The 18,368-nt window shown below is 56.8% G+C and overlaps 1 protein-coding gene across 1 annotated transcript; it reads left to right on the forward strand.

Annotated features, from left to right (window-relative positions):
* The first annotated feature begins 1,047 nt into the window (after positions 1 to 1,047).
* On the forward strand, positions 1,048 to 17,769 carry LOC119107369 (ankyrin repeat domain-containing protein 50). Its single transcript, XM_037230801.1, has 6 exons — positions 1,048 to 1,356; positions 12,701 to 13,453; positions 13,925 to 14,875; positions 15,014 to 15,633; positions 16,002 to 17,283; positions 17,533 to 17,769. Exons 2-6 carry the CDS (start codon positions 12,818 to 12,820, stop codon positions 17,767 to 17,769), a joined length of 3,726 nt encoding a protein of 1,241 aa, XP_037086696.1. The 5' UTR covers positions 1,048 to 1,356; positions 12,701 to 12,817.
* Positions 17,770 to 18,368: the final 599 nt, after the last annotated feature.

Below are 18,368 nucleotides of genomic sequence, written 5' to 3' on the forward strand. Positions count from 1 at the left end.
CCAAAATCGCATCTCGCCGAACACATGACGACCTGATTCCAAATCTCAGCTCCGTCTTCTATTTTCCTTTTTCCTGAAAATCAGTGAAATCGCAAGGAGCCGCCGAAATCAGGCCCATTGACTCGCATGCTAACTCCATGGAAGGTGGACATGGATGTGCTTATCTCTACGGAAAGTAAAGCATTAGGTAAAAATATGATTTTGCACCACTGTAACACTGGAACAAAACGTGCGGATAGAAAATAGAGCCCCGATTTGGAATCAGGCTGTCATGCCGAGTCTTTTCAGCGGCGACTAATATGCATCATATTAACATCCCCGGCCTAATATGCATGGAAACAAATTTGTCGCACGCCCGGCATAAGTCTACCTAAAAATAATCCGCCACTTATAGCCGACCGTCGGCTCAGCGTGGGCAGAGGCGTGGCTGAGGTGAAGAGTTGGCTTTGTTCTAATATTGAATTTCTGACTTATTCGAAGAATCCTGACACACCGCTGACTAAATTGGATAAAGGCGATAGTTTTGAATATATGACGTGCCTGATTTGGTGAATATTGACCGAGGGGAAGTGATCTTTGTAAAACTAACTATTAAAAGCCAAACTCTTGTGTTCCCCGCGCATGGAAGTGTATCCATGTGTTCAACTCATGCAGATCCTTCAAAATCGTACATATCACATATCGAGTGTTTTTGAAGGGGCCGCTTGCTTGGGCCGACCCTGGGCTGAGCGTGGGATGTCTGGACACACGTGAGCCGAGTTGAGGTTCATGTTGTCATTGGGGAAGGCTATAGGAAATAACGCTCCTCGATTTATGCTAGCGAATTTCCTTTAGCCCACGCTCACCTTGTGGTGCATTATTCTGTCATATCCCATTTTTTTCTGGTCAGTACTCTCTGTCATCTCCAGCCCAGTCCTGAATCTGCACTGTCGTCTTTTTCCCCAATGACGTCACGAAACATTAAGTAGATGAGAACTAAAATCGTTGGACGATACTGTCCTCCTTACACGGCCTTGTGCGTATCGATACGGGAGTTTAGTTTGTTGTGTGGATGTGTGGGGTGGGGAATCGAAAGTAAGGGGCCGGAGCCAGCGGGGAAAAGGAGCTGGACCGTGGAAAATACACCGTATAGCAGTCTCCAGTTTTAAGCTAAATACGTTGAACGAATGAGTATTTTTCGGGGCTGCTCGGCGTGCTGCTTTTGTGAACAGTGGATGCCAATTTAGGTGTGGATTAATGCGGCCTGCCACGGGCAGTTCTGGACATTCAGGTATGCAGTAGTTAGACAATCTGAATGATAAACCTATTTTGATCTACTTACATCGCTGTCAACTTATGGAAAGACAATAACTTAAGGTAAGTAACCTACTTGCATGTGAAAGTCAAGAAAAGGTAGGTGTGGCATTACGTTTTGATTGTATCGGTGCACAGTTCCCAACACATATCATCAGTGTGGGATGGGCACCATGACAAGCCTGAGGAGTGCAGTCCCATTTCATGCCCAGTTTGCAATGTAAACTAGCATTTTGATGTGCATGTTTGCTCCCAATGTTGGGTCATAATTGAATTTCAGTCATCAAATGTAAGTACAATTTAAAAGACAGTAGCTTACAAGCTTTTTCGTATCCAATTGATGATGTGATGTTGTTCTTAAGGGTTTTGCTTTTGGATAACAATGTAATAACATTGGTAACCTCTGCCGCACCAACACCACTTGACTGTGCTGTCATCTCAGCATTTGAGTATGTGGAATGTGAGGCTGTTCTGATGTAAACCTGCCCCAGCTAAGTTTGTTCTTTGTGTGGTAAATCGGATAATTGTATGATCATGTAATGAAATTAGTACCTGTATGCAAGAATATAAGTAGGTTATGGGTGCCATATGACCAACATAGTCAGTGTGCCCCAAAGCCCAAATCATCATCATGCAAGAATATGCAAAACAGATAAAAAATATTAGTTGTAATATGTTACTCTACCCAACACTTATTGAGAATTAGTATGTAAAATCCTGAAGGTCCTTTTCTTGCCAACCTCATGTGCTTAAGTCTGGCTTTGTCTTGGACTGAGATGTGGTATATATTGCAACATATATCCATAAAAGCAAAAATATGGACAAAAATATGTGAGTATGCCATATCATTCTCTTGGCAATGGTCAGTGCATGATCCAGCCCATTATATTTGCTTTTTTGTCATTGGTAGTTTCATGAATTTGTGTTTGGTAAATAACTATCATTTGTTTTGGCCATTAGCAATCACTACAATACTTTTTGGCACACTCCTCATAGCTCAACTTGCTAGTCAGCTAATATTGCTGCATGTGTATTGGTGGCTGTCAGCATGGCAGTTTTGTAATTTTAGTTTAAGTTAGGATGATATGATGTGTCATGTCATGATACAACACTGTTATGATAACCGATGATATACTAAATGCTTTGAGAGTTGCTGTCTTATAAAGACGGCCTTATTCAGGAAGTGTCATAAATGACCACTGTGCCTACAGTGTTCACTAAAGTAAGTTTGTTTGACAAACTAGGGAAGTTATTAAAGATAGAGTATATTTTATGTTAACAAAGCTCTACACCTCAGCAAGCTGCAAAAGTGTCTAGAAAGATAGCCACAACAAACAGCAACTCTGCCCAGACATGTATTGCTGCACCAAGTGCACCACATTGTTCAGTGGTTCTGAAGACCACAAACATCAAATGAAAAAGATTCAAAACAGTTAAATCTCTTCAGTATGTAGAAAGTTTGCAGTGGTGCTTTAGATAACTGCTATGGCATTTTCCAGATTCTGAGAACTGGCAGTAATTTGGGATATGAGCTCCACATCTTTAGCTCCCTTTCAAGACCTAGGTTCCCACCACAAAGTGTGGATTGATTGATATCCACTTGCACTACATGTCTGCAGCTTGCATTAGATAGTATATGTTTATATATGTATATATTTGTGTCTATGAATGAATAAATGATGTATAGGTAGGCATCTATTTATATCATGTAAGTCAGGTATGCTGCTAAGGGTTCTGCAAATTCCTGATGGAAAGGTAGAAACTTCTCTGAAAAGGCCTCTCTCTTGTCATGAAGTGCTGGGACCAACCATTGAATCAGGTCATGCAGCTCTTGATGAAAGCACCACATGTTTTTGAACCAGTCCAGGCATAAACATATTTTATCATGTTCAAATGTCCTTTGTGCTGATGTTTTGAGGAGTGTATCATCAGGGATGAAATGCCTGAGTGAGGAGCATGCTTTACTTCCACTTGGGAGATATGGGTTTGGTTCTCAACTGGCACCTGAGCCAGTGAGGAGCATGCTTTACTTCCACTTGGGAGGTATGGGTTTGGTTCTCAACTGGCACCTGAGCCAGTGAGGAGCATGCTTTACTTCCACTTGGGAGGTATGGGTTTGGTTCTCAACTGGCACCTGAGCCTCAATCATTGTAATGAAAAGCATCTAATAAAGGGATGCACAAAGACATATGCAACCTGTAAAAATGCATGTGTACTACTCTGTGTTGGGTATCAACAAAATAAACACCAAATGAGATTCCTCAGTCCAAGGATAATTGTATTTGTCCAAAAACATGTTGGATTTGGGGGACTTCATGTGGATGTGCTTGTGTAGATCTGACATTGTCTGTCAATCTAGCTGTCTCAGCTCATGGCCTGATGCAAAGATAAAACATTTCTGGATGGGGTCTGGCCCACCAAAATGAAAGTGTTCTTGTCTGTGTCCAGCAACTTTCAAATCAGTAGCAATGCACTGAAGCACATGCAAATGTTTGAGAAAAACAATATTCATCACTAGATGTGGGGACAAGGCCACATTCAGCTTCAGCTTTCGAAAGTTCTAGCTTCTGTGCATTGACTTCTAGGTTTTGGTGCAGCATCAGCTGTGAGCAATTTTCTAGGGCTAACACTGGCTCCAGATTCGTGGCGTTTGTGAAGGGAGTGTTCCATATTTGGAGGAGATTTCAAAAGCATGCTGTAGTGAAACAGCAGGACCAATTAGTCTTATAATAACACTGGGTAGTGCCACGGCAGCTCTAGCGTCGGCAAAGCATAAAAGGGTCTCAGTGTTAATTGTTTTCTAGGTTAAATTACACCGTTTTTGGTTTGAGCGTCCGTCCGCCCATGCACCCGTGCGTGGTGGGTTGGGTTTGGTTTGCTCTGTGTGCTCGCCGTGCGCCTCTGACTGGGATGTCCTGTGGCATGTGGCAGCAGCCACGCCTAAGTTCAGGTGGCATTAGAGGACAGGATAGGTCGCGCCAATAATTGAGGCACTTTTTTCGTTTCGCACCACAATTTGCCGTTCACCCGGACTTCCACGGTCCCCGGCGGGGTCGGTGCTCACGCAACAAGCACTGCTTAGCGCTGGCATTCAGTTCAGAGCGTGGGTGACGATTTGTGCTCTTTTTTGAGGGCCCTAACCTCACCCTGTTGAGTCCCCCTTCCCTCCGATGTTGGCTTGCTCCCTCCCAATGTTTTGGCTGGAATGCCACCGTAGGTTAGGTAGAAGTTCACCAACATACCAAGACTATCTTCTGTGATCTATCTGCATAGTGGCGTCACCTTGGAGGATCCAGCGGGTTAGCTTGATCCCCGCAACTACAAAATGATTCCTTAAATGATTGGTGACCTAAGGTAATGGGGGGAGGGGGGTAATCCCTTTCAGGTACGCCGTGCTTTTTTCCCCGCCAAAACGTAGCTCCAGGCGCCTTTTCCCATAACCTGGATAGACCATTGACATCACTGATTCACAGGTCTCGTAAAGACTTTGCCCAGCGACGTTGTGTCTGCTACATGTGGAAGACTATGAGACTAACATTGTTTTACTTGAAACCCGAAGTTCTGTGCTGTACTGAAAAAAACGGACAACAGAATATTAGTTTCGGTGGGGCATCGTTAGTTCGAAATACAGGTTCAGCTGTGAAATGGGACACACAATACACCAAACAGAAAACGAGCATTTTGCTGGGACAGATTTTGAATGGGAAACTGCTGAAAATGGTTTGTCGCTTTCACTCCGAACTAGCATCTCATAACTATAACATCTCATAACTATAACATCTCATAACTGTGACATCTCATAACTCTAGCATCTCATAACTGTAATGAAGTTCCAACGGACTTATTCTGCTTCGGGCCCTTATCGGAATAGCACGCAAGGAGCTTTACCGCGCCATGTAACCACACGGCTCCTGGCTGTCCTGTAACCGAGCTGACATTACCAAGCCAGCGACTTAATAGCCCTTTTCTGCGGGCCATATATGAACAGTTGTTCTGGAAGGCGAAACCTCCACCATACGTTTTGGCACATCACGAAGGTGGTCAGCATAAATTTGGTCAGCGTTGGTACTGTTTTTACACATCTTAACACTGTCATTTGCCCTTCATAATGACTGTCATGTTGCTGAGGTTAAAGGCCTTTATAAATGATACAAAAATGAATAGTAATAAATGAAAACTAAAAGTGAACAAATACACTGCCTTTCATTGAAACAAGGTGGGTTAAACCCGGTAAAAGGGTTATTCAGGCCTTCTGTCGACCCTTGTCTCAGAGATCTATCTAGTCAAAGGGCTCAAACGAAATCTTGAAAACGAAGTGCAAACTTGTATTGAGCTTGCGCCCAAAGTTCCTGTTTTGCTTTGATAATTGCAAAAGTAAGGTGCGTGAAGCTGTGAGTGGCATAAACAAGCGAAACCAAAACGAACTCGATTCTGCCTGTTATGTGATATATTTATGTCTTCATCGAATGCATGTAGTCTTCGCAGGAATACAGTAACGTGTTGACCCTGAGGCCGATCATGTGCAGGACCGTTGTCCAGGGATGACACGTGGTCCAATACTGAAGGGTGGTGCCACCGTCCGACGAATGGAAGGTGCGCGACGGGAGACATCGGAGGCCCCTGGTCACCTGGCTACCGTGCGGGAACCGGGGCGCCGTGTCGCCGGCGCAGCCTGCCCGCTCAGTACCGGTGCACGGTGTCAATGTCAGGCTGACATGCCAGTAGTACTATGATGTAGTGGGACACTACTGGCGAGAGCAGATGTGACGCGGGCGGCGCCACGCAGTCGCCACACCAGCCGAGTGGTGTGATGGATCCGAGCCAGCCGGCGGTGCGGGCCCCCCTGCATCGGAGCCGGCTGGCGCCCGGGTGCCGCTCCCAGCCTCGATCGCCGACTTCCGGCGGACAGACTCCCACCGCCGGCGGCCGCTTCGGTTGGTGCCCTGGCCGACCGGCGGCGATCGCTCCCCCCCCCCCCCCTTCCCCTGTCCCTGTTGCAATCGTTGCGTGGGAGACAATTCGGGACAGCCCACCATTGTGAGTGGGTTGTGAGACGAGGTGAGGCTGGATTTCAGCGCGCGTGGACGTGCTATCGGGCCCGGGCGTTGCCAGTAACTTGGCACTGGATGGTGTCCAAACATCCCTTGCATCACATAAATCGTCAGTGTTGTTCCGGCTCGCTCGCCACCACCTTTCTCCACGGGGGACTAGCCGCTCCTGATTCTTGCGGAACACGTGCTGCGAAACGTGAAGGGTATTCGTTTCGCAGTTCTGACACATTTCCGGTTGCGTGGTGGAACGTCGCGAATGGCAGCGTTGTCTACGAGTCCCAAATACCAAACGTTCACCATGGGGTGTGTCCCTAACTCTACCGCTCGATGTGGATGCGGCCAGGATTTTCAGCACCTTAAACAGTCCTGCCTGACCGCTGTATGCTGATGCCCCGGGCTTCAAGACGAGATAAATGCTTGCAAACCGACTGGAGGCGTGGGGACTTGCAAAAAAGTGGAGGGCTGAAATCCGTCTTGAGCTGTCCTTTTTTGCATTAGTCCCCAAATGCAGCAAACCTTGCAGAGAGTGGCAGGGGCATGGCCCGCAGCCTCCGTCGTTCTTTATTTGTACGTCTGAGAATAGCGTTCCCGGGTAGTTGCGTCCACCAGTAACAGATCAATGGTCGCTCCGGCATGTCACGTAAGAACAACTGCATGTAGGGCATCCACGCTTCATGGCGGCGGTCGTTATCACCACCCAATTAGTTACGTGGAAATACCAAAGACCATAGCGCGCCTGCGCGCCTTTAATCTCGAAGGCGAATTGTGCGAAGTGTGTTTTAATCGTTTGTGAACTGATTCGTTTCGATCTTTGGGAATGCTTAAAGTTGCAAAACGATGCGATAAGTGATCGAAGTAAGACCTGTAATGAGTTTTACAATGCGCGAGATCGCGTGCTGTGGTGCGTCTGCTCGCGGCGTGTACGCAGCGTTCCTGCGTTTCCCTCCCGCCAGTCCGACCACGTCTCTGCTCGCCCGCCACGGCCTCCTCACTAACGCGCCAGCGTGGGAACTGGCCTTCGCCGGAAACGGACGATTAGTACACGGCCGTCGCCTGGCCGGAGGCGGTATGTCCTCGGTAACCGGCCAACCGCCGGCTGACCCGAGCCGCCCACCTGATGTCAGGGCTGCCGGTCCGGGGCTGACCTGGGCCGCCCACCTGACATCAGGGTTGCGGGTCCGAGGCTGACCCGAGCCGCCCACCTGACGTCAGGGCTGCCGGTCCGAGGCTGACCTGGGCCGCCCACGTGACGTCAGGGCTGCCGGTCCGGGGCTGACCCGAGCCGCCCACCTGACGTCAGGGCTGCCGGTCCGAGGCTGACCCGAGCCGCCCACCTGACGTCAGGGCTGCCGGTCCGGGGCTGACCCGAGCCGTCCACCTGACTTCAGGGCTGCCGGTCCGGGGCTGACCCGAGCCGTCCACCTGACGTCAGGGCTGCCGGCCCGGGGCTGACCCGAGCCGCCCACCTGACTTCAGGGCTGCCGGCCCGGGGCTGACCCGAGCCGCCCACCTGACGTCAGGGCTGCCGGTCCGAGGCTGACCCGAGCCGCCCACCTGACGTCAGGGCTGCCGGTCCGGGGCTGATCCGAGCCGCCCACCTGACGTCAGGGCTGCCGATCCGAGGCTGACCCGAGCCGCCTACGTCACGTCAGGGCTGCCGGTCCGAGGCTGACCTGGGCCGCCCACCTGACGTCAGGGCTGCCGGTCCGAGGCTGACCCGAGCCGCCCACCTGACGTCAGGGCTGCCGGTCCGGGGCTGACCCGAGCCGCCCACCTGACGTCAGGGCTGCCGGTCCGAGGCTGACTCGAGCCGCCCACCTGACGTCAGGGCTGCCGGTCCGGGGCTGACCCGAGCCGCCCACCTGACGTCAGGGCTGCCGGTCCGAGGCTGACCCGAGCCGCCCACCTGACGTCAGGGCTGCCGGTCCGGGGCTGATCCGAGCCGCCCACCTGACGTCAGGGCTGCCGATCCGAGGCTGACCCGAGCCGCCTACGTCACGTCAGGGCTGCCGGTCCGAGGCTGACCTGGGCCGCCCACCTGACGTCAGGGCTGCCGATCCGAGGCTGACCCGAGCCGCCCACCTGACGTCAGGGCTGCCGGTCCGGGGCTGACCCGAGCCGCCCACCTGACGTCAGGGCTGCCGGTCCGGGGCTGGCCCGAGTCGCCCAGCTGACTTCAGGGCGCGCCCCGGCCGGCCCTCAGCAGACTCCGAGCTGAGGGCAGCCACCGCGCCCGGCCAGCCGCCTTCACGAGGCAGCACATTACGGGAGCTGGCGGGCAGTAGATCTTGGCCTCTGGCCTCGAAACTTTGTCCAGGATGTTAACCGCGCCGGCTGCTGGAGAAAAGAGGGTTTATTGGGATTAGGATTTGAAGAGGTAGCCATGAAAAGTAATGTTCTGGGCACGTTGGTAGTAAATTTAAACTTCATCAGAAACGTGGTGGTAAACTAGGCAATATAGCTTTCAAGTGTTCATTGTATACATGTTCAGGGATACTTTCCATGCGTGGTTAATTCTGACTTAAGTGCGCAGGGCTTTAAAAATATGTGGTGCAATTTAAATGATGCTGCCAGCCTGGGTAGCCGGAATGCACCCTTCTATAACCAGGTTTGGTGGTGGATAGTGAGAATGGTCATTGTGGGGCTGGGCATGTTGGATAGACTCCGAACGTTGAGCTCAAGTTGAACATTTGGGTCGCCGTGGTACCGAGAGAAAACACTCTGCCGGGACAGCAAGTCACGGCGGTGGCCTGTAGCAAGCTTCTTCCATCAATGACTGCTGTATTTGACGCATTTTCATGTGTTGTTGAGCTTGTTTTTACCTTCCATCACCCACAAACCGGTAACGAGGAGTGCCCGCTCCTGTCCACCGCTGCGCACAGAGCCGCACATTAACACCCAAATTGGGAATAGAAAGTTGCAAGGTCACTACGCTCCCTGCTAGCACAAGGAGATATAGTAGGCATACAAGACAGAAGAGCACACAGGGATGCGTATTTTTCAGGTTCGTAGGGGTTATTATGGCGCACACGATTACAGCTCGAAAGTGTGCGAGAGATGAAAGAAGTCGGTGCTAAGTATGTGACCGACAGATCGTCAACATGAAGAATCATGTCATTCTAATGTTGCAAAACTACCTCTGATTTATGGACTTATAGCTTTGCGGCGAGTCAGGGTCCTGGCCTGGTCTGGTCAAATGAGTGCCGGCACGCCTGTCAACGGAAAACCAAGCCAACTTGTTGTCCATAAGGTAAACATAAGGTAAACATAAGGTAATAGGGCTGCCGGCGCAGTCAGGGTGGCCATGGTTGCGCTGAACATATGTCCCGAAGCTACTTTTGCATGCCGCACGCACTGCACAGTTACGCACGCACGCACGCGCGCACGCGCACACGCGCGCACGCATGCGCTCACGCATACTCACGCACGCACGTACGTACGCACGTACGCACACGTCAGCTTTGACATTTGACCTTAAACTACAGAAGGTGAAAGATAGCATTGACATGCGCCCGGTGGTGCCTGGTTAGATTTCATGTACCAAGCACCCTCACGAAGTTTCAGGCTTTTGAAACCGCCTACCGTTCGGTCTTACAGGTTTTCTTACCGAAATCGCTTTTTGCGTTGCAGTCTCCAGCCTGAATGGGGTCGGAATTTGGTCATAGTTTCATAGCATCGTGCGCTGACGCGCGATATATTCTTTCTCCGCTGTGGGCCTGGCCAAACATGCGGGGTTGTCTAGAAATGGTTTTCACGATCTAGAAGTTGAATACGTAAGTAAAGGCCTTGATGAAAATTCAGCGATATATCCGGAAATGCGCTGGTTTGGGGCGCCTGGCCTCCCGCGCTGAAGCATCAGTATGTTGTTGCTCTCCGTCCAAATGCACATGCTTGCGCGATTCAAACGAGAGATGATGTTTGCCATTGGTTTATTTAGGTATTGTTTTCGCGTTGTGTCCAAGTTCCATTGGTTTATGTAGGTATTGTTTTCGTGTTGCATCCAAGCTAAGAACCCGAGTTGAGTGTCCCCAAAACGCACCAGGAAAGACTTGAGTTGAAGCCTGACGGCCGCCGGCGATCGCACCAGGGGCATCATTCGGAGCCAGGCGTCGCCCAGTCCACCTTGTCCGGCGCCATGACAGAGGCTTCATTCAAATTCGCTTTAGCTACGACCGGATTGAAGCGTGCATTTTTTCTGTAGCGTTGGAAGCAGGGCAGACAGGAGAAGAAACGGTCTTTATCAGTGCGGAAAACGGGTAAGAACAAGCGTCTTCCATCGATCCGACGACCGGGAGCTAGCGCGGCTGATGACTGTGGATCTTGGCGCGGCGGTCGTTGATTTCAAAGTTCACAAGCCACGAGTTCACGAATGTATCGGTAGTCTGTGCACAACCCCGTGAAGCCAACACCAAGCTACGACGTGGTTTAGGCAGGGGACTGTAACACCCGGAACATGGTTTTAGCCAATTCCAAAACAAAACACGCGAAAACTGACCGGATTTCCCCCAAAATCGCAAATTTGGTCCGCGTGGTCGGCTACGAAATCTAACCAGGAACTACCGGCGCATGCAAGCATTATTTTTCACCCTCTGTGGGACGCGGTGGGTGGCGATATGTGGCATGCGCTTCAGCCCAGTGCCATTGGGTTTAGAGTGCAGCTGTTAACTGAATTCTGGTGGAGAGGCCTTCACCACATCCTTGTCAGAGGACAGGCGCTGCTTGACATTGTTGGCGGGGCGTCGGCCGGACTCCGGTGGCCGGGCGCCGGTCACCGCCGCGCCCCGACCGGTGATTCAGCGCCGGCTCAGTGGGCCAATGTCGGCGGCCGTGTGCCGGTCCGGCGGGACCGGTACCGGCCTGGCCGACCTCGGCCGCTGGGAACGGCGCGGCGCCCGGTCGTACGGCCGCTGTGCCGTTCGGTAGTGTCGGGGCCCGGTGACGCGACCCCGCCAGTCAGCATGCAGTGTGCATCAGAGAGCGACCGGCGGTTTGAGAGACAGCCGCAGCAGCTGCGGCTGTCGGGTGGCCTGCCAGGAACGCTGAACCTCGGCGGCGTAACGAACCGACGCTGCCTGGTGTGTGTGGCGTGGTTAGTTGGCGGCGGTTTGGTCCGCCCGGCTGGAGGCGCGCTCTGACGTCGTTTCCGGTGCGGAGCCGTGCCGGCGCCGAGCCAGACATCGGCGCCCCGCTGGCACCGGGCGGGCCCGTCCCCCGTGTTCGCACCGCCGCCGAGCCTTTCTCGGTCCTGGTTGCCAGCGATGGGATCAGAGACTGTGCAACGCGCCGCGCTCCGGCTGCTGTCCGCTGGCCTCTCAAGTTTAAGCTATCGATGACTGGACGGGTAGATCTGGTGGCGGTTTGGTTCCTGTGTTCGGAGAACGCGGGTACGTTTTGTACGGGACAGTGGTAGACCTAACTTCACATGCGAAGTTCATGGCGAGCGTTTTAGGCTAATACGAGTCATTGTTGGAAGTCACAGCCCGGGACTGGCACGCCTTAGGTTAGGTTAGGTTAGGTTCAACCACGGGGTGTGCGTTCGACTAGCCCTGTTGTGTTTTGGTTTCCTTCGCAGCCGGCGCGAAAGATGGCGACCCGGCCATAGTGGTTGAGCGACCGCGCTAGACGATATGTAGTACCTGTGTAGTCAATGAAGCAACCAACGAAGGGAATGTATATATATATATATATATATATATATATATATATATATATATATCACCAATTAAAATAGGTCGTTTCGAATAAGAAGGTGACGCGGAGCTTCATACAAATTGTCCGAGGGCTTCATAGACATTCAGTCTTAGGACAAAGGCTGGTCTTCCCCAAAACATGAAGTTTCCTTGTTGCTTAGCGGTTTTTTGTGGCTGGCCTGAATGATTTTGATCCGGAATTTACGATTTTGAGACATGCGGGGTGAGAGTAAGGCCCCCAATGAGGTGCAAAGTTTCGCCAGTGGTCAAACAGTAGCAGCTGTTCTATGACAGCAAGTATACACAGCAATGAGAAATCTCCAGCACGGGTGCCTCATGTTGAACCCTCGCGCAGGGCACCGAGCATGGCGTCGAGACGGGCTCGAAACGGGATGCATTGCGCTGAGTCAAGGGAGATGTTGCAAACCGCTGGACGTCAGAACTGGCGGGTGTTGACTGGGTTGACTGTCCAGCTGCTTCTCTGTCCTGTTGTTTCTCCTGATCCGGTGCCACCCTGTTGTGCTTTCTGGCCTGGTGCTGCCCTGTTATGTATCCTGCTCGTGTGCTGTCCTGTTATGTATCCCGCTCGGGTGCTGTCCCGTTGTGTATCCCGCTCGGGTGCTGCCCTGCCGCGTATGTTTATCGGGTGTCGTCGTGTTGTTGCAGACATCGCCGGCTGGTCTGGGCGGAGCGATGGCCGGCTGGTGCTCCATCGCTGCCACCTTTCGGCCCGCCGCCAGCTGCCAGTGACACACACCCGCCAGGCAGCCGGGCGGTCAGACCATGTCGCACTCGCTGCTGGAGGGCAAGCCCTTCTTCTGCCGCCAGTGGGCGTTCACCAAGATCGCGCAATGTCTGCAGCACAAGCAGAGCAAGCTGGGCGGAGCGCTGGTGGTGGGCGGCATCGGCTCCGGCAAGTCGGCGCTCTGTAGCGAGCTGGTGCGGCCGACTGCCGCCACCGGCCGCCAGCTCTCGCTGCACGCCCGCTTGCTGGGTCACCACTTCTGCCGCGCCGACGATGCCGCCTCGCTGCGCATGGCCGGCTTCATCGGCCGGCTCGTGGAGCAGCTCTCGCGCTCGCCCCTGCTGCCCGGCTACGCCGAGAAGCTGCGCGACCCGGACGTGCAGGAGGTGCTGACGCCCGTGTTCTGCGACCGTCAGCCGGACGAGGCACTGCGGCGCGCCGTGCTCTTCCCACTGCTGGAGCTGGACGAGCCGGCCCAGCCGCTGCTGCTGCTGGTCGATGCCGTGGACGATACGCACCAGGCGGTGGGCGGCGGCGGTGGCCGGTCCGGCAGCCGCAGCCTGGCCGAGCTGCTGGCCAGCCACCAGCACCTGCTGCCGCGCTGGCTGTTGCTTGTGGTCACGGCACGCCGCCACAGCCGCGAGGTTACGCGCCTTTTCGCCGGCTTCAGGAAGGTGGGCGTTGCTGCTAGCGCTGGCACAGGGCACAAATGCGGGGGGGATAAAAACCGTGCGATTCGGCACTCCAGCGCTCTATACTTAGGGCAGTACAACTGGGGCGCCGCATCTGCGACCATAGATCTTGGTACCCTCTTCGAAAGCTCATTCTCTCTTGGGATGGGCACATTTCTCTGCTGATTCTCCGCTGTCGTGATGCGCTAACTGGTTTTGAGCACCTGGGCTGCAACGCCTTCCGGGATCAGCCTCTTCAGTCTCGATATCCGGCTTGGTCCTGTTCAGGAGTCGGGAGTCATGTAGGTCAGTCGTGTCAGAGGCGCGGACGAAAGGCCTGGCAGTCCTCTGTGGACGAGGGTTAAGCTGCATTTTGAGATGGCTCGTTTGGAAGCCATTGGAGGGAGTATGCGCTGACACGCGTCCATCGCACGCGCTGTTGCCACGCTAACCTTCCCGTGTTTCCGTTTTCAGATCGTGTTGGACGATCTGCGGAAGGCGAATGTGGTGACGGACCTGCAGCAGTACATCCTGAGCCGGCTCGAGCGGGAGCCGGCGCTGCGACAACACCTCAGCAACGAAACGGCCGAGATGCTCAACCAGCTGCATATCAAGAGCAACGGTTGCCTTCTGTACCTGGAGAAGGTGCTCAACGGCGTGGCCGAGGGCTTCATCCTGCTGCGCGAGGTGCGCGAGATCCCGGGCACGCTCAACGGCCTCTACTTATGGCTCAGCCAGCGGCTCTTCACCAAGAAACACTTCCACAAGGCGCTGCCGGTGCTGAACGTGCTGCTGGCCGCCCTGCGGCCGGTGTCGGAGCAGACCATCTTCGAGTGCGTGCGCCTGAAGCACACGGCCGTGACGCGTGACGACTTCGAGCGCCGGCTGGCCGTGCTGGCGCGTCTCACCGTGATCACGCCGGATGGCGCCAAGCTGCTCTTCCACCACAGCTACGCCGAGTGGCTCACCGATGTCAAGTACTGCACGCAGCGGTTCCTCTGTCGGCGGGACGTGGGCCACGGCATGCTGGCCGCCTGGCTGCTGCGGCGCGCCCGCCAGCTGGCGCCTGACGAGGTGCAGCAGCTGGCGGTCCACCTTGTGCGCATGTCGGCCGAGCCGCCGCGGCCGGCGCCGCTGCCTCTGCTGCTGCTCTGGTCGGGCGCTGAGGTGGAAACGTGCCTGCAGGACGGCCAGCCGGACGACGCGGCGGCGCTGCAGCTGCTGGAGGAGGCCGGCGCCGAGCCGGCGCCCGTCTGCCACGCCTCCGACAGCCGACAGGCCAGTGTCGAGCCGGAGCCAAGGGCAGGGCCCGGACACGGCTCCGAAGCCGACTCGGCCTCGGAGCCCGGACTAGAGTCGGCGTTAGGTTCGGAGCGTGGGCTGGAGTCGGTGTTGGAGTCGGTGTCGGAGCCGGGACTGGAGCTGGTGTCAGGGCTGGCGGCCGAGCCCAGTCCGGAGCCGGAGCCGGACGACGACGGCCAGCTGCTGCAGATGTACCTGACGGAGGGCGAGCCGGCCGACGGCGCGGCCGAGGAGGCGCTGCTGCTGTCGGCCGCGCAGCAGGGCGACAGCAGCCTGGTGACGCTGCTGCTGCGGCGGCGGCGCGTCTCCTGTGAGTGCGTCGACGACGCCGGCCAGTCGCCGCTCACCGTGGCCGCGCGGCATGGCCACGCCGACGTGGTGAGCACCCTGCTGGAGGCGGGCTGTGACGCCGACCGTCCGGACGCCGACGGGTGGACGCCACTGCGCTCCGCCGCATGGGCCGGCCACACACCTACCGTGCAGCTGCTGCTGACGGCCGGTGCCGCCGTCGACAGCGTGGACGCCGAGCGGAGGACGGCGTTGCGCGCCGCCGCTTGGGCCGGACACGACGACATCGTGTCGGCCCTGCTGGCCGCCGGCGCCGCCGTTAATGGCGACGACCGCGAGGGCCGCACGGCCCTCATCGCCGCCGCTTACATGGGCCACGTGGAGATCGTGCAGCGGCTGTTGGACGGCGGCGCCGACATCAACCATGCCGACGCCGACGGCCGGACGGCGCTCAGCGTAGCAGCGCTCTGCGTGCCCGCCTGCGAGGGCGCCGGCCGCGTGGTGGCGCTGCTGCTGGAGCGCGGCGCCGACGTCAACCACCAGGACAAGGAGGGCATGACGCCGCTGCTGGTGGCAGCCTTCGAGGGGCACAGGTTGGTTCGGACGCCGGCAGGCACGTAGGGACGCGGCGCTGAGGTCAGGCCCCACCGGTGCTCGACCGCCGCCATCTGTACCGCGCTGCGACATGTGAGCTTTAGTGTGCGTACTATGTCGAGATGTGGCTGTGGTGCTTCAAGGCATACAGGCAACTCCATCTACACCACAGGACCATCTCAGTGAATGCGGCGTGTGTGTGTTTGATACTCCTGGCTTAGTGTGGATCATATGTGCGCGGTTTGTGCATGGATAGGCTCTTGGGCTCACTTTTTCTGGAATGAAATTCAGAGGATGAATTTTATCAGAGTTGAATTTCATGGAAAGCGCTGGAGTTCCAACACTGCTGACCTATGCCCCGTTCCAGGGACGTGTGTGAGCTTCTGCTGGAGGCAGATGCAGACGTGGACCACACGGACGCGGCCGGGCGGTGCGCGCTGTTCGCCGCCGCCTCCATGGGTCACCACCAGGTGGTGCGAGTGCTGCTGTTTTGGGGCTGCTACTGCGACAGCATCGACCCGGAGGGGCGCACAGTGCTGAGCGTGGCCGCTGCGCAGGGCTGCCTGGAGACGGTCCGACTGCTGCTGGACCGCGGTCTGGACGAGGCGCACCGCGACAACTGCGGGTGGACCCCGCTCCACTACGCCGCCTACGAGGGCCAGGCAGACGTGCTGGACGCGCTGCTCGACGCTGGGGCCAAGGTCAACGACGTGGACAACGACGGCAAGCACGCGCTGATTCTGGCGGCGCAGGAGGGCCATGTGTCGGCCTTGGCGGCGCTGGTGGAGCGGGGCGCCGACGTCAACCTGCGCTCGCACGACGGCAAGACGGCGCTGCGCATGGCCGCGCTCGAGCGCCACAAGGACGTGGTGCACTACCTGGTGTGCAACGGTGCCGACCCCAGCTATCGGGACATGGACGGCCGGAGCACGCTTTACCTGCTGGCGCTCGACAACCGCGTCTCGATGGCCGCCTTCCTGCTGGAGAGCGGCGCTGACGTGGAGAGCCGCGACCTGGAGGGGCGCACGGCGCTGCACGTGAGCGCCTGGCAGGGCCACCAGGAGATGGTGCGCCTGCTGCTGCAGCGCGGCGCCGACCCGGACGCCGTCGACGCTGAGCGCCGCACGCCGCTGATCGGCGCCGCCTGGCAAGGTCGGCCGGCCGCGGTGCGCGCGCTTCTGGCGCACGGCGCCACCGTCGACCACACGTGCAGCCAGGGCGCCACGGCGCTCTGCATTGCCTCCCAGGAGGGCCACTTGGAGTGCGTGCGCGTGCTGCTCGACCACTTCGCCGACCCGAATCACTCGGACGTGCACGGCCGCAGTGCTCTGAAGGTAGCACTTAAGGGCCGCCACGAACAGGTAGTGCGGCTGTTGGAGGAGTACGGCGCCACGGGCGCGGCGGCGCCGCCGCCGCTGCCGCCCTGTCACGCGAGCAACAGCAGCACCTCGATGAACTCGTCGTCGACGGCCGAGACGAAGCCGAGCAGCGCTGTACTGTGCGGCTCGTCGCCGACAGGCTCGCCCTCCTCCACCTTCGAGAAGCACCAGTCGTATGTGTCGCTGTGTAACAACTCGCACTCCAAGTCGAGCAGCAACCTGACCAGCTCCACGGGCAAGTCGTCTCAGACGTCGCAGCCGGCGCTGGACGTGTCGCCGTCGCCGTCGGGCGCTACGCAGGCCGGCGGCAGCCTTTCCTTCACGCAGCAGCTGCAGCAGTGTCGGCGGCGCGGCCGGCGTGCGGCCGCGGCCGAGGCCGACCCGGCGGCGCACAGTCCGGCCGGCGAGCGCCGCTCGGCCCCGGCCAGTCCGCACGCCCACCTGCCGCTCATCTACGCCGACCCGCGCGACTCGCGGCCCGCGCCGGCCGCCGCCGCCGTCCGGCCGCCCGGCCGCCAGTCCGCCTCCGTCCCCTTCACCTTCAACCAGAACGAGCACATGCGCATTATTCTGGGCACTAAGTCGGCATCGGTCGAGAGCAGGCCTCGCCGTGGTCTCGTGGCGGCGGCCAACTCCGGTCTGAAGGCCGGCCTGGGACTGCGCTCCCGCGTGGCCACGCCCACCAAGCCGCGGCCAGCGGTGCTCGGCGCCGACGGCTCGAACGGCTTCCACGTGCGCCGCGAGACGCCGCTATAATGGCCTGCTGGTAAGCGGCCCCCTCCCGCGCAGCGAGCTGGCGCGAGCGTCTCTGCCCGACGGCCGCGTGTTGTCTCGGACCGACGGCTGGTCTCGGGCCGCCGGCTGTGTCGTGTCTCGGGCCGCCGGTCGTGCGGTGTCTCGGGCCGACGGCTGTGTCTTGTCTCGGGCCGACGGCTGTATGGTGTCTAGGGCCGCCGGCTGTATGGTGTCTCGGGCCGCTGGCTGTGTGGTGTCTCGGGCCGCAGGCTGTATGGTGCCTCGGGCCGCCGGCTGTGTGGTGCCTCGGGCCGCCGGCTGTGTGGTGTTGGGCGCCGGCTGTGTGGTGCCCCGGGCTGACGGCTGTGTGGTGTTGGGCGCCGGCTGTGTGGTGTCTCGGGCCGCCGGCTGTGTCGTGTCTCGGACCGTCGGCTGTGTGGTGATGGTTTGCAGGCTTGGTACGCGCCGCACCACTGGGGCCCAGCACTTTCCAAAAGAGGGACGATTTGTGGAAAAGGTTTTGCGGTGGCGCGACGTAATTATTTTGGAATGTTCTGATCGCTGGATTTGACTCAGTCGTGCGAAACAACAGATGACGGTATTTGTAACCTTGCATCGCT

The sequence above is a fragment of the Pollicipes pollicipes genome, unplaced genomic scaffold, assembly GCF_011947565.3.
Source record: "Pollicipes pollicipes isolate AB1234 unplaced genomic scaffold, Ppol_2.1 Scaffold_6686;HRSCAF=7923_pilon_pilon_pilon, whole genome shotgun sequence".
NCBI classification, from domain to species: Eukaryota; Metazoa; Arthropoda; class Thecostraca; order Pollicipedomorpha; family Pollicipedidae; genus Pollicipes; species Pollicipes pollicipes.